This window comes from Rhamphochromis longiceps, linkage group LG11 (assembly GCF_057381845.1).
Source record: "Rhamphochromis longiceps isolate RC_006_pf linkage group LG11, R_longiceps_female_GT1.1, whole genome shotgun sequence".
Lineage (NCBI taxonomy): Eukaryota > Metazoa > Chordata > Actinopteri > Cichliformes > Cichlidae > Rhamphochromis > Rhamphochromis longiceps.
Window position 1 is genome coordinate 21,400,953 of NC_140567.1, and position 14,493 is coordinate 21,415,445.

At 40.6% G+C, this 14,493-nt stretch overlaps 1 protein-coding gene across 2 annotated transcripts; it reads right to left on the reverse strand.

Annotated features, from left to right (window-relative positions):
• Nucleotides 1-921: 921 nt before the first annotated feature.
• Nucleotides 922-9,856, reverse strand: LOC146659022 (metalloreductase STEAP4-like). 2 transcript variants are annotated; one of them, XM_085422833.1, is made up of 11 exons: nt 9,387-9,856; nt 8,902-9,009; nt 8,738-8,808; nt 8,525-8,612; nt 7,528-7,806; nt 7,277-7,371; nt 7,066-7,176; nt 6,608-6,650; nt 6,361-6,525; nt 2,231-2,504; nt 922-1,775 (listed from the first exon to the last, which is right to left on the reverse strand). In XM_085422833.1, exons 1-10 carry the CDS (start codon nt 9,585-9,587, stop codon nt 2,247-2,249), a joined length of 1,419 nt encoding a protein of 472 aa, XP_085278959.1. In that variant the 5' UTR covers nt 9,588-9,856; the 3' UTR covers nt 922-1,775; nt 2,231-2,246. The 2 variants fall into 2 exon arrangements, with proteins under 2 accessions (XP_085278959.1, XP_085278958.1); XM_085422832.1 differs by lacking the exon at nt 922-1,775 and having other exon boundaries at nt 1,831-2,504.
• Nucleotides 9,857-14,493: the final 4,637 nt, after the last annotated feature.

The following is a 14,493-nucleotide window of genomic DNA, read 5'->3' on the forward strand; positions in this document are numbered from 1 at the left end:
TCTCAGTGTGATGGCTGCACTTACAGCCACACAGTGGTAATACCCACCATGTTAGTGTAGAGGCTTATAAGTAACATTGCATTCACATTTGTCTTTCTTTACATATGGGAATTAATTTACAGGACAATAAATAACTGGTTTTGGTTTAGAATTAATTCACATATCCACATAACACTGCATTCTAAAATAAGTGCGCACATTTTAGTTTACACTGTTATGTATGATTAATCTTTTGTTTTCTGAGTTACCTTAGTTGCAGCTGTTCCAGTCCCTTGATTAAGGAGCCAAGAGGTGGAAAAGGGGCGGAGCGAGCTTTAAAGGAAGACTACAAATTGGTTCATGCCATAACTCGGGACCATGGGGGGGAATTGGAGTTCATTATGCTAGGTTTAGTTAGGTTTTGTGTGTTTTATCCCTTCTCGTGTTTTTTGTGGGCTGGTCAGCCACTATTTAAGTTTCCCCTTTGTCTCGTTAAGTTAGGTCAGTTTGTTTGAGTTATCAGTAGTGCTGTCAACTTTGAGAAGAGTTCTGTTATTTTGACCTCTTTTATGGGCCCAAGATTTTGATTCTTTTTGCACGAGTTAACCAATTATGTTTTTTGGGTTAAATAAAAAATCTTTTTTTTGGACTTTAACCTGTGCCTAAGTTTCCTTCACTGCGCGTCCATCACACTCAGCAGGAGTCACAGGAATGATGTATCCTTTACTTTGAATACATTCTTTCACATCTACGCCTGTACTTGTCATGATTAGATTTCATTTACAGCTACTAATAAAATGACGTTTACGTGTTTACGTGTTACTCACTTCAGGAAATGACTTGATGCAGCGCAACATCACGGGGCTATCTGAACTGTGACAACTGTTATGGTTCGTTCGATTTAGGGAAGAGAAGAAAGCAAGCCCAGGCCGAAGTAGGTGTCAAAAAATAGTGACCTTTATTACACACTTTGCGCAGTCAGTGTGGGAAAGACAATTTGCAATCCAATCCTTCGTCAACTGGACCATCCCGTCTCCTTATATTGCCATTATGACATCACAGTTGGATCTTTACTGGAAATGATCACAAATGATAACAATTCCCCGCCTATCAAAGAGTTTTCCCTTATATAGACATCAACTGCTACTCTTAAGAGAAAAACAAGTGTGTATTACATTGTGCATTTTGTGAAAGTGTATCTATCAGAGAAACTGTCCTCAGACGACCCTCCTATTATTACTAAGTGTGTAGGTGAACGTGCGTGTGTTACATAAGTGCGTGGATGTGGTTACAGGCCGGTGTACGTGCAGAACTAAACGCAGGCGGACCTGGGCCCAACAGGACTGGTGGGTCTGAACGGTGTGACTGCACTAAAGTGCAACAACTTAAGCAGATAACAAGAATGATACAGAACCTCCATAAACAGTCAGTGTACATTAATATTTGCTCAGAGTAACACAGATGTAATTAAGAGATTAATCTGTCGACAGATTCAACAATGGTAAATGATTAATCAATGATAACTGATTATGAGAATACAAAATAAAATATCTCCTGATCACACAACCCAACAATAGATTCTTTCAACAGACGACGGGGATGGAGGAGTCTTAAATTCCTCTTTCCTAGTGATGAGATCCAGCGGTGACTGGGGAGAAGGCTGGTTTTCAGGCCAAATGTTTCTGAGAGAACGCTATCTGATCAGCCAGAGGGATGAACCCTGGAGAGGGATCAGATCGAGACGACTAAACGAGACACAGCCAACTCAGCAGGGAAATCTCCCAAAGTTTGAGCTTCTGGATAGAAAGAGATATAGAAAGAGAGACAAGACAAGACAATCTTGGTCTGTTACACTGCTGTTTATTTTAAAGAGTATTTACAGTGGTTACAATTAACATAATGGGTGTTTAACAATAAAGAACAAAGGAAAAGCAGTGAGAACCAAATACGTAACTATAAATGCAATAAACATAACCCACTACACACTGCAAGTTCAGATTGATAGTTTTTTTCTTTTTTCTTTATTTTTTATAAGGATGTCATAGAGGACACAACACAGAATCTCAGATTACATTGTGTAACACTTCTGGATGTGGAAATTATTGAGCTTCAATGGAGGCGAACACAAAGGCAAAGGAAAGCTGCTTTTACATGTACCACGTTTACAACACTGAACAGTTTTCTTGTAAACATATAATCCTGGCTCTATGACATCTATGCCTTTGCGTCTGTGTTTATAATTCATTTGTACCTGCAGTGCCATTGCCTTATGTTAGGAGTAATTTTTTGCGTTCTTGCTCGGGATCAGTTCTCTCCCAGCCCTGTCGAATCCGGGTGAGAGTGCTGTCCACGCAAGGCAGGAGGAGAAGCAGCTTGAGCACTAACACCACGGAAGGCACCACCAGACTAAGCATGTAGCCAGGGAGCATAAACCATTTGTAGGATGAAGGCTGAAGAAACTCATCCCAGCCGTACAGGTAGGTGTGAAATGTACAGAAGAACAGTGTCAGGTAGCCCAGCTTAGACTGAAAGACAGTAAAACAATGAAACAGGTTCATCATGTTACATTTCATTCACCCATTTATTTTCAGAAAGCACTGATGTTATGATGTGCAGTCAGTTTTCTTTCTGGCAGACTTGTTTGCATCTATGCATAAGGAACATGTCGTCTGTGTGTGAATGCCTCAGCTACTCAGAGGAGAGAGGTGCTGAAGGATAAATGTGAATAAAATAAAAAAAAAGAATAAAGATAAAAGACAATTTCTTTTCTTTTATATGAAGTCAAAAACTGCAGTGACAAGCTGACCTTAATAGAGACATAGCTCCATATGTGCAACGCATGCACTCTTTGACTTTGTGTACTCATATACATAAAGGTACACATACATACTTATGCACATTTAAATACATTATATACACATGAACAAAGCCTTAGGACTGAGGCCCAGGATAATATATGCCCCCAAATTACATCTGATGCATAACTTAACATTTAAATCTCTGCTCTAATTTGGGCTGGAGTAAAGGGAGGGGTGGAATAAGAATATGAGCTTGACATGACCCAGATACATTTATGAATGAGTTTGTTCCCTGTAGTGTGTCCCATTTCATTTTTGATTGGTCAGAGTGGGAACAAAGGTAAACATTATTTGTGTCTGTTTAAGTAAAGACAGAGTTAGAAAGAGAAGGAGGGAAATATAACTAACAGATTTCTGACAGTTTGTTTCCAGTGGGAACTTTAACACAGCTGCCTGGCCCATGTGTGTGTTTTCCTATCCACATTTGTACTTGCCAGTCACAGTTTGTACCTTTGCAAATTAGACACAATGTGAACAATTTACCAAACAATTTTTCTGCCAGAATCGTTCCTTGAAGGCGCAGTAGCCTCTCTGTCAATTTTCACACTAACTGCTCCTCAGCAGCCTCGAGTATAAATAGGGGCAATAGTGGAGTAGCAGTACGTGGAAAATTTCAGGGTGCACTTGAAAGCATCTCCAGCAGACATATTAGAAGTGAGTGCCAACGAGGGATATTTCATAAAAAGCATCCGTGTGTTAACTGAATCATCAATCTGGTTGTCATTTGCAGCTTTTCCTGGCCAAGTGAAGAGATGATCAGTTGAAACAAATTAAATTTACCAATGAGCTTTATTGTATTCATTTTATGAGAAATTGACAGATTAAATATCACAGAAATGCTCTTTCCTACCACTGTGTTTATTTGTTCTTTGTTTAAAAAAAAAAGTGTTTTGAAACTTCTGTTATTTTTGTTTTTATTTTTAAGCGTGATTGAGTAAACCAGAGACTAGCAAAAATACTCATTTACTGTAGATCCGGGATGTCAAACACATTTTATCTTTGTGACATCTTTAAATTATAGAAATCTATAACTTAATTAGTTTGGCTTTGTATGGATAGCCACGGGGAATCTCTTTATCATCAGGAAAATCTGTAAAACTTTTGAAAATACAGATGTAAATGTCCAAATGTTCTGTTTTCCAAAATCATCCAGTTGGTTGGTTTGGAGTCTTCACCGGGTTGATTCTGGCCCCCAGGCTTTATGTTTGACACCCCTGCTCTAGATGGAGAGCATGTTTTCCATTTTCTATCTGATATTAATTGATTCCAGTAATAAGCAAAGATGCCAACTTCTGTACAAGCACAAATCTGTTGGATGGATTGCTCGGAACATCAGTGGGCCAGCTCCAGGGAAAAATCCCACACTCTCATTCCTCCACTTGTGACTTGAAGTTTTTCTTCTTATAAACAGGATTCACTCATCAGGCCAAGAGTTTTGTTTCGCTGATGTGCCAATATGAGTTTGCACGAATCACATACTATAAATCAAAGATGGAAAACCTACATTTGTTTTAGTGACCATCGGAGGACAGTTCCTCTGATTGTAAAAAGTGGTGTGATTATATACAGGGAGTGCAGAATTATTAGGCAAATGAGTATTTTGTCCACATCATCCTCTTCATGCATGTTGTCTTACTCCAAGCTGTATAGGCTCGAAAGCCTACTACCAATTAAGCATATTAGGTGATGTGCATCTCTGTAATGAGAAGGGGTGTGGTCTAATGACATCAACACCCTATATCAGGTGTGCATAAATATTAGGCAACGTCCTTTCCTTTGGCAAAATGGGTCAAAAGAAGGACTTGACAGGCACAGAAAAGTCAAAAATAGTGAGATATCTTGCAGAGGGATGCAGCAGTCTCAAAATTGCAAAGCTTCTGAAGCGTGATCATCGAACAATCAAGCGTTTCATTCAAAATAGTCAACAGGGTCGCAAGAAGCGTGTGGAAAAACCAAGGCGCAAAATAACTGCCCATGAACTGAGAAAAGTCAAGCGTGCAGCTGCCAACATGCCACTTGCCACCAGTTTGGCCATATTTCAGAGCTGCAACATCACTGGAGTGCCCAAAAGCACAAGGTGTGCAATACTCAGAGACATGGCCAAGGTAAGAAAGGCTGAAAGACGACCACCACTGAACAAGACACACAAGCTGAAACGTCAAGACTGGGCCAAGAAATATCTTGAGACTGATTTTCTAAGGTTTTATGGACTGATGAAATGAGAGTGAGTCTTGATGGGCCAGATGGATGGGCCCATGGCTGGATTGGTAAAGGGCAGAGAGCTCCAGTCCGACTCAGACGCCAGCAAGGTGGAGGTGGAGTACTGGTTTGGGCTGGTATCATACAAAGATGAGCTTGTGGGGCCTTTTCGGGTTGAGGATGGAGTCAAGCTCAACTCCCAGTCCTACTGCCAGTTTCTGGAAGACACCTTCTTCAAGCAGTGGTACAGGAAGAAGTCTGCATCCTTCAAGAAAAACATGATTTTCATGCAGGACAATGCTCCATCACACGCGTCCAAGTACTCCACAGTGTGGCTGGCAAGAAAGGGTATAAAAGAAGAAAAACTAATGACATGGCCTCCTTGTTCACCTGATCTGAACCCCATTGAGAACCTGTGGTCCATCATCAAATGTGAGATTTACAAGGAGGGAAAACAGTACACCTCTCTGAACAGTGTCTGGGAGGCTGTGGTTGCTGCTGCACGCAATGTTGATGGTGAACAGATCAAAACACTGACAGAATCCATGGATGGCAGGCTTTTGAGTGTCCTTGCAAAGAAAGGTGGCTATATTGGTCGCTGATTTGTTTTTGTTTTGTTTTTGAATGTCAGAAATGTATATTTGTGAATGTGGAGATGTTATATTGGTGTCACTGGTAAAAATAAATAATTGAAATGGGTATATATTTGTTTTTTGTTAAGTTGCCTAATAATTATGCACAGTAATAGTCACCTGCACACACAGATATCCCCCTAAAATAGCTAAAACTAAAAACAAACTAAAAACTACTTCCAAAAACATTCAGCTTTGATATTAATGAGTTTTTTTGGTTCATTGAGAACATGGTTGTTGTTCAATAATAAAATTATTCCTCAAAAATACAACTTGCCTAATAATTCTGCACTCCCTGTAGATGTCTTTGAATCACAACTTAAGTTAGCAGGGTACAGTATATAATTCTGGCCTCTTTTATTCAATAAGAACATTTTAAGTCAGCTATATTTTCTAAATAAGTGGATGAGCAGGTCAATTCTATTAACTTGTTAGGACAGGTTTACAAGGCAACGTTGGGTCTAAGCTTTCTCCAGTTAACGTTTTTATTACTTTCTTTTCTTTACTGTCTAGCAGGTCTTGCTAAAGTGCTCCATGCTTTCATCTCATGATGTTTGGGCTGCTATAAATCCCTCCTCTTCTGCTTCCAGCTCATTGAAAACTTGGCTGCCAGACTTCTAACAAATTCAAAGATCAATCCCCTTCTGCTAGAGATACATCACTTTAGATACTACATTTTATATCCGTCTTACCTGTATAAAGCTGAACTCTCTCCAGCTGAGCACATTGCTGACAGAAGGGAGGGAAGTTATTCCCAAAAGGAGATACAGGCCAAATCCCAGAATCCCAATAACGTAGTACGAGTCAGTACGCCAGGCCATGGTGGTGTCAAACGGTGACGTTTTGTTCTCCTTGATCTTAAAATCACAGTAAACATTTTTACCAGCTGTTTACGGAGTGGTGGAACTAGGTATGATTAATAATGTTTCCAAGTCTTACCTGTGAGATAGTATGTGCTGCCAGTCTGTATCTCACATAATATCTGAGGGCAAAAATGATTATTTAGAGAAAAATCATGTGGACAATTCAGATGGGCATAACTCTTTAAGATCTGAAATAAAACCTAGATGAAGACTTCACAAGAATTGCTGAATTAACATTATTCACAAGTTTATTAAAGCATGATTTAGCCTTATCATTATAGCTGTATATATGTGAAAGGGTTACCTAGGCAACCAGACCCTGACATGTCATCTATGGGTAGTCTAAAACTAGTGCTTAAAGTTGAATCCACACATGAAGCATTTGTCAACGATGTGGCGACCAGAGACCAAAAGAAAGTCAATGACATTTGGGACCATGTACATCCTCCCAAACAATGTTATTCTAGTGAGCAGTTATAAACAGTCCCAGATATGTTTAATGAAGAGGCATGAAGATGCGCAGCTCTTACACACCTGATAGGGATGATAAGAGTGTAGAGCACATGCAGAGAAGCCAAAGCAAGAGCTACGAGTCCCAGCTGTTTCCTGCACAACATCCAACGATCCAACCAGTCGGGGAAACGCCTGAAACATGGGTTTGAGTAGTATGGCACAAAAATGATTAGAAAATTGCACACCTCTCTGCTGGGATTAAATATAATTGCATCCTATTTTGATTACTGACTTGTATTTAGTTCCTCTGTAGAGCTGAAGGAAGGCAGCTATGACTCCAGGCAAGTAACACAAAGACAGCATAATGAGCGACACGATGGGGAACACCTGAAAGAAGGAGACAGGAAGTTGTTTTGAGGATAAAAACCATGAGTTTTAAGTGAAAACTTTTTATTTGTTCAGTCATTTTTTATGGGATACATTTGGCGGTGACTTTTCAAAGTGTACCATGTGCTAATTTGTAAGGTAATAAACAGGATTTACCTTGTTGGCCAAGGATGCCATGATTCTAAAGGAGATGTCTTTATCATTCACCACATACGAATAGATGACATCTCTGATGAGTAGATAGAAGAAGAAGAAGGCAGTGAGGCCAGTGGCCAATTGCAAGGGCAGCCTCCACTCTGGGAAGAGCTGCAGAGGGAAATCCTCCAGCTCTCTGGCGGCAGTCAGAGACCCCCTGTCCAGAACAGTGAAGCCTAATTTGGTAGCCACCTCTATTACTGCCTGCTTTGCCTCAAGACTGTTCCCACACACGTACACCTGGAGAGGTAAGAAAAACAATCTATATTTTTTAACGCTCAAGAAGCGCCCCATGTGAGAAGTGCAGGTTTTCATCATTCTACATTTACACATTTATGTTTATGAATCTCACACACATGATGATCAACCAACAGAGACACACTGACAGTCAATGTGGTCATAGGAATGCTCAACACCTATGCAATGTTGCTGATGGTGCTCAAAATTAAACATAGTCCAGTGCATAAACATGTACTCCCCACAACACACGCGTTCTCCTGTGGTTTTTATTTTTTATTTATTGTCCACTGGGACTCCGAAACTGGATCAAAATGAGCAGAAAAATACACACATGCTGCAGTGAGAGAGCAAAACACATGACGGGATGCTTAGATCTAAGAGAGAGTGTGGAGTTAATTGATTCAAGGATACCACAGAGACAGCATTCTCAGGAAAGACATGAGGCTGACTCCTCTCCTCTTTCGCTTGGCTTTGGTTTGATCAAAACTTCAAAATGAGTTAATAATATAATTTGGTTGGAAATATTTTCCTTTAGGAAAGAGATTATTATTTTTAACTTCTTGGTCAGCAGTTGCTGTGTGAACATATCAGAGACTGTCAAATGCATGTGGTTCTGCATGCAAATACGTAATAGTTTTTACTATAAGGCCTTTTACATGACCCCTAGTATTCATGCAAGCAAGGAGATTGTAACACAACAAGCAGATGTAGCTTTTACCTGTCTGTTGGCATCTGAAGGTCCATTCTGAAGGGCCCATGCAGACAAGGTGTTAAATCCCTTCACCACCTGAGCTCCAGGGATTAGCCTGGTTATTAAACAACAATCATTTGCCTCATGTTCTTACATTTTTTTTAGGTGATTCAACCCACATGGTCCATGAGATATCCCAATATTTCATATTATTACATTACTGCCCTAGTTTCCTCTTACCTCTGCAGATATTCAGCATTGGCCTCGGGGTACATATTCTTCTTGAGGTTGTTGCTGACATCCACCAGAACCTTCCAATCAATTAAATAAATACAGTGGATGAAAAGTTAGAAATGATCCAAGTGCTTTGTCACACAAAGTCATCTCACTGTGCCACAAGGTACCTTCCCCTTGAGCTGAGGTGCAAGCGTCTCCAGGAAGTTGTAGTTTTCTCTGTGAATACAAACAAAAACCAGCCTGGCTGATTGGGCTGCAGCCACATGACTCATCGCCTGCACAAGACATAAACACAGGAGAACTGTCACGCGCGGCCATGACACATAGTAACACGACCGCTGACAAATGGTTTCATTTACTTTGACATTCTAGTTCAGTCGGGACAAGAAACAAACCAATGCACAATGTAGAGCACAAACAAAAACAGCAACATCTGGAGAGATGCTTGCATGTCCACAAATTATCAGCAAACATGTTTAGCTAAACAAGGTCAAGTCTGATTAGAAGAGCTGCTTTTCTCACAGCATTAACTATGCACTTTGAATACGGGGTATTTGTTTTGGTTAAGGACTATCCTTCAGTTCACATGTTGTGATATCAGCTGTCAAATAAGAACAAGAACAACAAAAACAACAGACATCATGCTCTGTACCTGAGTTCCCGGAGGCAATGGGCCACAGCTGTGGGGTCTGCGGCTGCCGTACACCACCTTGTAGCCAGTCTGGAACAAACGTTGGCCCAGAGAGCGCCCTAAGTCCCCCGTCCCAAAGATACATAGCATCTCCTGCTCAGTGGCTGCTGGTGTGCTCAAAGGACACAGCGATACGCTCTCTGAATTCACCTCCTTTGACATGCTGCTCAGTCTGTCACACAATACGGCCACAGTCTGACACAAAAAGGGAGAATACCTCCTGTGGTTCTGAAAGAACAAAACGCTCTACCAGGTCTTCTGCAAGCCCAGTGACAGCTGGGTAATGTGTCCAAGTTCAAGACAGTTGTAACTAAATTACTGTTACTTCAAATAAGGAAATCTTCTGGAAAAAGTGCCAGTGGACCATCTGACTGCCTCTCAAGTTCATGTGTCTGTTCTCTCATTTTCTAGACTGACAGATTTTTCAGTCCTGAGTCAGTTTTTGTATTGGTCTATCCCCTCCCATTTTAGGATTGGCTCAGACTGAAGTCTGTTTAATCTGGGAAACTCCATGGCAAAAGGTTGGAGGCAGGTTTCAGAGAGCCCTAGTTTTCTATCTGAGCCTCTCTGTCTCTCTGTGCTTTGCTTTGCCAGGAAAACTGTGGCAAAGTAAAGAATTATGGCAGGCTTCTGGGAAACCACACATATTATGCAACACTGGAAAACAAGACTTCAATGTACTATAGCTGGAAAGAAATATTTTCCCCAATTTATCACATAAAGTCACAGCACAAGAAACCCAGATTATGCAATAGATGAAAGTTGTTGATATGAGGACATGAAGGAAATGCGCAGTTAAGAATCAACGTGTGGAATGTTTCTGCTCAGACAAGCTCACCATAACAGGTTCATACATGTAGATGGAAACCGTGCCTCAAATTAAACACACACAAAAAACTTCATAGACAAAATCACAGTCACCTCATATTACATGTAAAATTCCCACGTCCTGTACCTACATAATTGCTTGGTCTTGAGTGCAAAACAAATAACACTTATTTTAATATCATAAGGATAATTGTGGTTCACTGGGAGTCAAAGAATACAATCCTCATAATCAGTCAGGGATACAGTGGTCAGAAGAGGTGCACCCTGATTCATGGAGTTTGTAGGCAAACCCACCAATTACAGTCTAAGCTGCACTCATGTGTTGTCCCAGTGAGTAATTAATGTTCTTAGCCTCATAACTTAAGCTGGCCTCTGAGTGCAGCCCTTCCTATTTTCCCAGAGGTCCAAAATAGCTCCACCGTTCAGGGCTGAGGTGAACCTCAGGCCTAGTGACCTGTCCTAATCTGTAATTACTCCCTCTGCTGTGCTGCATCACTAAGTGGTTGGCGTGTGGATGTATTGTGCACAAATATAACTATACTTTACTAATGCAAACAGACACACACACACACACACACACACACACACACACACACACACACACACACACACGAGTATATATGCATATATGCACAAAGAAACAAAAAAAGTAATGAAATTTGTTGCTGATCTGGGTTCTTGGCCCATAATTAGCCAGAGACCTTAACTGCAATTAATCTCCTACTTGGTAAACAATTACTCACTTGCTCTTCCTCCCACAAGATACCAAGGTCAGAGGAAAAGCAGTGTTCAAGAGAAAGCATCTGGCTTGATCAGATCAGTAAATACAGTAAGAAGAAAAGTAAACAAATGAATGTCTGCTGGGTGAAAAAAATAGTTAAAGTTTATGTAAATCTAGCAGGTCAGTGTTATTTATATGATACAGTGTTTGTTTTTTCCCATATCAAGCGGTCAGTTATAACTAACCAGGAGTCCCTTAGCCTCTTAGACAAAAGTTCAGAGTTCAATCAGTAAAAGCCCAGGCACAAAAGCGCAGAGCTAGACCTCAGTGAGCACAAGAGCTGCATTTAAGTACTTCTGAGCTCTATGCACCAAACAATCTAGCTTAAAACAGTGTGGGTGGATTTCTGATGATCAAAACAAAACTGAATGGAAGCGGCAATCACATATCAAATGTCAAGTCTGAAAAAAGGCACTCTCAGGCTGATGATTGGGCCTTCCAGTATTCCCAGGCTAAAGCCATTACCATGATTGGCTTTACACTCTGCAATATATGAGTGTCTAAGCAAAAGCCAGACTGCATTACAGCCCCATAGTATGTCAATAGATTTTTCTGCGTGAAATGAGGCTTATAGAGAGAGTAACATCCAGCTTTCTTTGGTGTTATAGTGAAAAAGAGAGACTTTTAGTCACGCTGTTCAAGGTTTCGGTGCATACATACATGAAGAACGTTGATCGCAGAAGAACTTAGACCGTGATCATGTGTTACTGGATGAGATGGACACCAGGTTATAGATTATCTGAGTGTGATGGTCGGTTGTAGTGATAGTGACACACAGCAGAAAAATTTCCTGTAGATTGTGATTGGATGTCTAAAATCAAGGTCGATAATACAAAGAGGTGGTTGGTTTGTTAGAAGTCATTCTAGATAATGGTTCCACAATATTGTAGAGGTTTGACGGGTAGAGGTCATTGGATCTGAGGTGTGACCAAGCAAACAAGCTCCTGTGCCACTGGGCAAAAGAGAAGGGCAAAAAAACATCCTGGTCTGAGGCTAGAGTTTAGTACAGTGACTTTTCCCTCTTCTCGCTTCACCTCCTCTACATGACACATCTGCTGTTTGTGTTTACCTTAAGGCGCTGAATGTCCTCATGTGAACCTCCTTAGCTATCTTTTTGAAGTAATGTTTTGGGTTGCAGGCTATGACCCAACACAGCCAGAGACCACATCTAAAAACACCCTAGGACCTGGCGTCCACATATGTGGACATCACATTTTGGGTTATTTAGACCAAAATACTCAATTTTGCTCTACACAAGGGCCTGATATCCACTTGAGGACATTATACTGCCACTGTTCTAATGAAATTTTAAACAAATATCCTCATATGTGGCTCTCGTTTTTCTTAGAAACAAAAATATGGCTAAAAAAAAAAATCGGGTAATTCTTTGTTTTTATAATTCATCGGGTGCCAATATGCCCAAATATCAAAGAGGAATTAAAAAAGCATGCTTTGGAAGAGTTCGGGTCTTAGGAGGTTAAGGCAGAAATATGAGAGACCCAGAAGGAAAAATAACCCAGGGCTAGTTGCAAGAAAATGTTTTTGAACATTCACCAGGATTTGTGCATTGATTGTACATAAAATCTGATTCAAAATTACAGACAAACAGAGTTTGAAAAAACTAATAAGACAAAGTTTGTGTTTGTGTGACAAACTTTGAAAAAATAATCACTGTGCTCTGTACTAATGACTTCATCAAAACTTTAAAAATAAGATTTGATTTGTGGGCTCCAGATCAGTACCGGCTTAAAACAATATGGTGTATTTAAGCTGATTAGGAACAAAATCAGCTCTCGTAAAAGGTTGGATCACAGTGATAGTAATAGTATAGTAATAAGCTACAAAACCTTTATGAAATTTTGGGGGTTCACCAGTCCTCAATAAGGGAAACTTTCAATACATGGAGAAAATTCAGAACTGCTGCTGCAGCGGGCTCCCTACAAAAATTCCATCTGCAGCACAATGTGGAGTGCCGAAAATAGGTGAAAATAACCTGTGTGCAGCAGAAAAACACCAGCAGCCAACACCTATCAAAGACCATCCAGAAACCATTTGTGGACAGATGGGACAAAAGTTGAAGTTTTTGGCAAAAAAAAGCAAAAAAAAAAAAAAAGCACAATATGTGTGAAGGAAAAGCGCAACTCTGAAATATGATGAGGAATATGTCACTGGCTGAGGGATGTTTTTCTGCCTGACCCAGTATTTGTTTGTGAGAAAACCCAACTCAGAACCCAACCTTAACCCACCCATGATGATTTAATATGAACTGCAGAGAACTGTTGATCAAGATGTCCTGGAAATGTTGAGAACCAGACACAGTTACATAAGTGTCCAAAATCCCTCCTCCTCTTCCTCCTCAACGTCCAAATCTCACAAACAAAAACATGTGAGGAATGTCGCTGCCGCAATAAGCTGTTTTTTTAGACACAACCCAACACAGTTTGCAGTTACTTGATTAAATGTGCTCAATAAACAGACGAGAAGTACAAGTGTTTGTGCATTGCTAGTTTAGTCTGATTAGGTTTGCCTAATCCTCATAATTCAGGAGGGTTTATGAACTCTTTTATTTTTTTTGCCAAAGGTACTTTTTCACCATTTACACTGAAAATAGCAAAGCTGTCAAAACCTCCCTTTTGCAAATTGTTTACACGAGTAACAGAGGAAAATAAAGTCCAGCTGGCTGTTTTGGACGCAGATGACATCCATAGTGAAACTTATCTTGGCTTTGGACAGAGTCAGAAACATTGCTGCAAGCTGTGCTTGCTCGTTGCTCTGCTACTCTCCCTCTCTTTCTCCCTCCCTCCCTCTCGCTGTCCCTCAGCTCTCTGGTCTATCATTTTGATCGTTTTAGAGATTTACAGTGAAATCTCCCTCCTGACCCCTAGTGCTCTGGAGCTCAATGAGTGATCTGTAAAGTTAATGGGTCAGATCCAATCTTTCCTTGTAACACACTTCACTCCACACGCACATCCGCACACACACATGCGCTCCCTCGCCTCCGCTCATATATCTGTCTCTCTATCTCTTACAATGCAGAACAACATCAGGCTATGGTCTCAGCTTTATGAGCCCTAATCACAGTGGTTATAAAACCTGACTAAAAGATTGAACGGTTGTCTTGGTAACACTGATGTATGCAATACTGGAGGGGACCTGAGACTCTGGATATTGGGTCTACTTAGTGTGTGCTGTTGACTCGGCCCATTCTGCCCCCTCAAAATAACACTAAAATTATGTGGAGACGTTGGGCCCCTAAAGCTTCTACAAACACTCACAGGTATCTGCTTGCCTGGTTAGACCTTTACTCGGGACTGCTTGTCCAAACTGGTTTGGGTTGGAGGCAGTGCAGTTCCTTCTGTTATCATTCATCATGTAGTATCCTGCATAAAACCACCAAAGTGAAGCTTACTATACCAAAAATCCAGAGTAATTGAAAACATGTTGGTGGGGAACATTTCC

Bases quoted from the DNA above. Each gene is read 5' to 3' on its own strand.
- LOC146659022 (XM_085422833.1), bottom strand. From the start codon at position 9,587: ATGTCAAAGGAGGTGAATTCAGAGAGCGTATCGCTGTGTCCTTTGAGC. The intron at 8,809-8,901 runs GTACCTTGTGGC...ATTGATTGGAAG, and splicing joins CACCTCAGCTCAAGGGGAAG to GTTCTGGTGGATGTCAGCAA. The intron at 7,807-8,524 runs GTAAAAGCTACA...TTACCTCTCCAG, and splicing joins CTTCAGATGCCAACAGACAG to GTGTACGTGTGTGGGAACAG.